This window comes from Bacillus rossius, assembly GCF_032445375.1.
Source record: "Bacillus rossius redtenbacheri isolate Brsri chromosome 4 unlocalized genomic scaffold, Brsri_v3 Brsri_v3_scf4_2, whole genome shotgun sequence".
Taxonomy (NCBI): Eukaryota; Metazoa; Arthropoda; class Insecta; order Phasmatodea; family Bacillidae; genus Bacillus; species Bacillus rossius.
The window spans coordinates 23,737,485-23,744,397 of NW_026962011.1; the positions used below are offsets into that span (position 1 = coordinate 23,737,485).

Below are 6,913 nucleotides of genomic sequence, written 5' to 3' on the forward strand. Positions count from 1 at the left end.
TAACTTCACACAGGATCATTACAAGTCATTACATAAACACATTTTACTCTAAAAAGATATATATTAATTTTTATGAACTGGCGACATGAGTAGTGAGATTTCCTGTCTTTACAGTTCACAGCTCGTCCCATTTATGAAATTTATTCGATTCAATATTCCTCCATCCAACCTTTGCAGCAATACAAAATTTTTTAAAAATATATATATACATATATATATATATATACACACACACACGCACACACACACACACACACACACACTCTCTCTCTCTCTCTCTCTAATACACACAATTTTCTTGTGCTCTTGTTTGCTCAATTCCTAGCCATTATTTTACAAATCCCTATAATATTGCACACAAGACCTATTATGGAATAAAAACTACAAAATTACTGTTGATATGAAAGTTTTGCCATTACTTTTCACATAAACTTCACGTGTCATTTTTACAGTTACTGCACATGATGGCACTGTGCTATAAACACAGATATTTTCTGCACTTGCAACATGAGTAGCGAGTTTTCCTGTCTTTACAGTAAGCACATCGTCCTCTTTTGTTTCCATCACTTGTTTGCTCTTCTTCTTCTGGCAACTCGGATATTCTTTTTGCAGCACTGCGAATGCTTTTAGGAAGAAATTTACACATGGCTTTCTCTTTGATGTGCTCCTCCGTAAGGTTGAACATCAGTTTTCTCAGAAAAGTTCTTCTGTTTATTCCATCTTGGGAAGTGGGATCATTAGCTCGATAAACCAAATAAGCATTGACACCTGCAATATTGAGCATTGCGTAGAAAACTATCATTGTCCATCTTCTAGTGTTACAAGCCACATTATAGAATGCAATCTTCTCATCGACACAAGCCACACAACTTTTGGTTGAATTATAAAATGTGATGATCTCTGGCTTTTTTTGTTCTCCTGTGCTCTCGTCAATTTTATCATCGGCATGCATAGACGACAACAACAATACAGTTTTTCCTCGTTTTGGAACATAAGAAACGTGAGTCATGTTTTCTTGAAAGCCGAATACACTGCTGTGAGGTTCCCGTTTTGCAGCTGTAATAAAGTGTGGTGGCAGCTCCTTATTTTTTCTGACAGTTCCAATAATAGTTATGTTGTGTTCATTCTTCATTTTTGCAACAATATCGTACAATGTGAACCAGTTATCTATCGTCAAATTACGCCCACTTCCAGAAACAGTTAAGCACATTCTTTCAACAATATCACTCGGTTTGAAGCTCACATCTTGATATGGCCCTGCAGGTTGCTTACCACAATATATTTCAAGATTGTATGTATAGTACATTTTAGCATCAACCAGTAAAAAAACTTTTATTCCATATTTCCCTAGTTTCGATGGAATATACATTCTAAAACCACATCGTCCTCTGAAAGAAAGAAGCATTTCATCCAATGTCATAAACTCACCCATGGAATAGTATTTTTTACAGTTTCCATTGAATGCTTCAAAAATTTCCCTCACTGCTGCCAGTTTGTCACTCTCTCTCCTCTGCTGCCTGGTTTCGATATCATCAAAGCGAATACATTTCAGAAGAAATCGGAAGCGTCTGAAAGCCATGGTTGCTGGAAACCGCTCCGTTTCTAAACCATCAGTAGACCAAAAGTCTTGGATATTCATTCTTCCACCATGCAGGAAACCCATTCCGTAGAGTAGTCCAAGGAGAGATTTTATTTCTGTCAGTGATGTTGGTTTACAGTCACTATAATCTTTATAACCAGAATAAATTTTTAAAATGTATTTGTTTGTGAACACAACAATTTTTTCAATCATATTGTTGTCAAAAAACAAACTCCAGCATCCACTAGCCCTGTAACACCTGGAAGTTTTTTTACAATATTGTGACTTCTAGTACGAACACTTTGCATTGGTCTACTTTTTCCACACTTTGTCTTCCTGTTTTTCCCTAAAAAGTAATTGTTCTCAGTGCTATTTGATTGTATTTTTCCTTCATCTGAATCATTTTCTGAAGAACTATTATGGACATTATGGTCGCTGCTAACTCAATAATCTTGATCGGCATCAGAGTCTACAGTCAGAAATATCTTCATCGGACAACGTTTCTTCTAGAAGTGCCATAACTTGCTCCACATCGCGTGGATTACTCAAATTGTACAACTGTTTCCTACGGGACCTAGAAGAGAAAATCATTACCATATATAGACTAAACCTATACTTATTATAATACACATGTATTATTTTAAAAGGCTGTGTGAAGAAGCAAGAAAAATAAAAAACAGTCAAAGCATACATTAAAAAAAACTTACATAATTGTACGGGTTGGGTCCCACAGACCCACTAGTCGATAAAATGCACAGTACTTCGGAAACTATAACTGCCACTCTGCTGCAAGTCCACAGAGATACTAAACAGTTTTGGAAAGGAAGCTATCAGGTTGCACAAGTGAACAGCTTCTGCCATCTCTTAGCGATTCAAAGAATTGCATGATGCTGGGTCTCACAGACCCAACCCGTGCACTGGCGGGTTAATTCTTGAATCTCCTTGGAGGTATGTAAATTTGTTTGTACATCAAACCTAACAAGTTAAACTGGAATCAACCAAACTGGATTTTACCAAATTTTATATGCCATTAATGCAGCCAATGTCTAACCAACTACATGTATCAGATTTATCGCGTGAAACGCTGAAGGACATGCATACGTTCTGATTTGTCATTAATAGAGACAAGATTTTATGGTTTTATTTTCCGGCCAAGTTAATTCTTAAAACAGAAGATTACTGTGTTAATGTTTTTATTTTTTATGAATTTTGTTTATTCATAAAGAGAGCATAATAAACAAATCTCACAGTTTCATTATACTTTTTTTTACTCAAAAACCTGTCTTTTTGACTGATATACTTTTGCAAAAAATCACAATATAATCATTTGTAATAAGCTTTACTAACTTCTTGGGAATAAAAATAAATCAAAGGAATTTGTGTGTTAAGAAAATATATCAACATTGTAACGTAAAAATGAGTTTGCAAGTAAAAAATTTTGCAATATATTTTTAATACAAACATATTGGTACAAAAATCATGCTAATTAAATTAAATTGTTTTAATTTTATCTTCTAAATTATGGTTTTGTGAAGTCAGTTAATGTTTTAATTAAAAATGCTAATTTATTTCATGAATTTATTTGTATTTTGGTGCTTTTTGATGTATTGACATGCTTTTTGGTATTATTCAGTTTTATCGCAATTCACCGTATACTCTTGTCTGTAATTCCGTAGCTGGATCCCTGAATTAGTAATGATTATGGGAAACCTGGAGTAACAGGCGATTTGCCTAACGGCGGTTTGCCTAAACATGAATTTGTTACGGCATTTTGCCTAAAGTCATTTCGCCTAACGGCGTTTTGCCTAACTCCGATTTGCCTAACGGCGTTTTGCCTAAAATGTTACTCTGATGACAAAACCTCATTTTGCCTAATGGCAAATTGCCTAACGCCATTTTGCTAATGGCGATTTGCCTAACAGCATTTTGCCTAACCTAACCTAACCTAACCTAAGCTAACCTAAGCTAACCTAAGCTAACCTAAAAGTGTTTTGCCTATCAGCGGTTTGCCTAACGGCGATTTGCCTAACGGCATTTTGCCTAATGGTGATTTGCCTAACGGCATTTTGCCTAACTCCTATTTGGCCAACGGCGATTTTCCTAACGGCATTTTGCCTAACGGCGATTTGCCTAACGGCATTTTGCCTAAAATTAGGCAAAACACCTTTAGGCAAAACGACACATGCCCGAAACCTGTAGTACTTGGCAGTACTGGTAAGGTAACATAGCATGTACCACATGAGACACCAAGGTGTGTAGTGGAGTTACGTGGAGTGTTCTGCTCGCGGCCAGACGGAGCAGGATCCGGACTCGGGGTTGCCGCTGGACCGGCTCAGCAGCGACTCCAGGAGGTGGCTGGAGAAGCTGTCATGTGACGCGAGCACGGTTGCACAGCTGCTGCAGTCTGGTAACGAGAAGGTGAGTTGACCACCCTCCCCTCTCCATACCCTTCCCTTCGTGACAGGTACGGGCTGGAAAAATCAGCATCAGTTATTGTGAAGTTAGCTTTTTTCATACAACACATTTAAAACTCAATATTTACATTTGAAATCTTTGAAAATAGTCTTGTACAAAAAAAATTTCACGCCTTTTCAGATTGAAAATACAAAAACATTCAAATGTTAATTTTACAAAGAAGTACTGTACTTACTATATTCTAGCAAATATTAAGATGGAGGTTGAATTTATAATAAAAAATCACAAATAATTGGGTTCATTGGGTCAGGTCCATGAGTCGCAAAAAAATTGCAACAAAGATATTGCATTAACTGATTTGCAAATAAGTCTTCAGTAACAAATATAGGGTAGTAAAAATTTAATTCTACATGTGCATGAATCCCAGACAAACTGCCAGGTACAAATATAACATGAATCAGGTATAAATGTAAAGCGATAAATTTTGTATCACCATTTTAAAAACAGTCATACAAAGTTTAGCAGTTTGGGGAATTTTATAGAGGGTATTTTACAAATGAATGACAATTAAACTAATTTAGCAGAAAAAAAAGTATTAAAAAATGAGCTGAAATGGCATATATACCACAAATTATCAAAAAAAATTTGCATTTAAAGTTAAAATTAGCAAAAAAATTGCATTTATGGTAAATTGCTAATTTTTCTGGCCCCTAGTGATAAGCTAAAAACAACACAACTGTATCTTGGATAAGAGGAGGCAACCAGCTCTGTGTCACAGAGCATAGCTGAGAGGGTGCTAGAGTAATATATTCCCCTGAAAAATAGAATAAAAATAAAACATCTGACAAGCATGACATTGACAGCAACAAGCTGATTACACCATTAAAGATTTACTTTTGGTAAAATACCTTTACCAAATCAATTTAACACAGCAAAATAATGTTACAAATGTAATTACACTAAAATAAATTTCTCCATTTATGCTTCTGCTCTTGCATCAACCATCTAAATCATACTTGCCTGAGGTGAGAGATTTAACAACTAAAGCCAGTGGGAAAAATATATAAGTCAGTTGTAGATTTCTACCTCTCCTGTAACAATACTTTTTTTTGTTAAGGTGATGGCAGCAATACAAGATGGCATAGACCAGGTCAACAGCAGAGCCACCTCCAACGCACAGAAGATTCAGAAGTTTTCCATTTTGCCACAAGACTTCTCCGTGAAAACCGGTGAACTAGGCAAGTATTTTTTTTTTACTCACACGAAAAAAAAACTTTATAATTGTGGCGCAACTACATATGACTCTGGCCGTAGTTAATAATGCATGGTTAATGTTTTTGTCTGCAGGGCCGACACTGAAACTCAAACGGAAAGTCATTGAAACACAATACAGAAGCACCATCGAACAACTTTACAGTAATGTGTAAAGTCCATTTGATAAAAGTACTATGCTGTAAGTAACTGTGTGACAGTAAAGCCAGTTTTTATGAGTCAGAACACAAATACAATACATTATTACACATTGTAAAAAAATTCCTTTTGAGGAGTGACAGTGTAACAAATTAATAAAAAAAACCATAAGTATTCTTACTGAAAAAAGTATTGTCCAATTCTATTTAAGAAAATAACTCAAATTATTTTGCTGTGCAAGACATAATGAAGTCCCGGAAGTATAAAAAATAACTACATAGGTTCTACATACATACGCAAAACAGAAACTGCAAACAATTCTGAAGAAAGAATTACCATGTACCATAATCTTTACTTTAATCAAAAATTACATATTGTAATTAAGTGATTACAGATTACATCTATAAAATTTTCAATGGACTCATTGGTACCAAAACTGTACTTTATTTTATATATAAATTCTAAGCCATCGATACTAAATCAAAAGGAAATGTAAACTTAATATACATATTTGAAAATATTTCAGCCATGAACATGCACTGTCAATGTTTGTGGTTCCAAATTTTTATAACTGAAAAAAATGTCGGTTCACTTAAATTTGGCACATGATTTTGCGTAATGTAATAAGCTGGAAAGAATTTGATGCCTTGCAAGCTTCCCCTAATCAACATTATAAGTTAATCTTCAACAACTCTCAGTTAGAAATGTTTACGAAAGCATATGAATTACCAGAATCGAGGGTAAGAAGTACATAAAAGTGATCATAGGCTTTTGTGGTTAAGAACACTGCACTGTAATGACAAACACATCCATTAAGACACACTGTACCTTTAGGTGCAAAAAAGCAGTGAGTTTTAAAAGCCAGTGGAAATTATTTGTTTGTCTAGCAAGTTGAAAAGAGCTTATTTGAAAAACTGCCTGTCGTACCTACAAACTGCTTCACTTATGCCATTTTGTCTCTGAGCGCTGTGCAAGTTTAGTTGAAAAACTACTCTCTATGGCTACAAACATCACTAAAACCATTTTTTAGCACTATTTTACTGGTAAACCTCCCTAACAGATGTGAAGAATACGACATGTGCTTTAAATAACTATGGGTTGCCAAACTAAGGAATTAAGCTGTAGGGGGAGGAAGTCGCTACTCAGTTGCTTTTCTTTCATCTCACGCTGCACACGGTTGTGGTTGCTATACGTCACATGATAGTTGTTGGAATGCGGTGAGAGAAAAGTGAGTATCTTTATTTGTGAGTTTCCAGCAGAAATACTGCTAAGTGACTAATAAACTAAGTTCACCTAGTCCACAGTTTTGTTTTTTAATTTAATGTCCGATACCATAACAGCTTACACCGTAATTATTAATTGTAAATAAAGCTGTCGTGTGGGCCTTAAAAAGATTCATTTTACCACAAATGGACTATACGACACTGTGTGGTGTTTTGACTTTCATCGCTGAAATGATGTGGAGGGGGAGTTGTTAATAGTATTCTCACGTAGAGAATGAGAGAGGGA

General features: G+C 35.3%; 1 protein-coding gene across 4 annotated transcripts in view; it reads left to right on the forward strand.

The window, feature by feature from the left end:
* The window catches only part of LOC134542408 (long-chain-fatty-acid--CoA ligase ACSBG2), a 36,774-nt gene extending 31,181 nt beyond the window's left edge, over positions 1 to 5,593 (forward strand). For all 4 annotated transcript variants that reach the window (XM_063386616.1, XM_063386618.1, XM_063386617.1 and 1 more), the window contains 3 exons: positions 3,872 to 3,997; positions 5,112 to 5,232; positions 5,342 to 5,593. In XM_063386616.1, the coding sequence (XP_063242686.1) occupies positions 3,872 to 3,997; positions 5,112 to 5,232; positions 5,342 to 5,421 (327 nt within the window). In that variant the 3' untranslated portion in view covers positions 5,422 to 5,593. The remainder of the gene's footprint in view (positions 1 to 3,871; positions 3,998 to 5,111; positions 5,233 to 5,341) is intronic.
* The last annotated feature ends 1,320 nt before the right edge of the window (positions 5,594 to 6,913 follow it).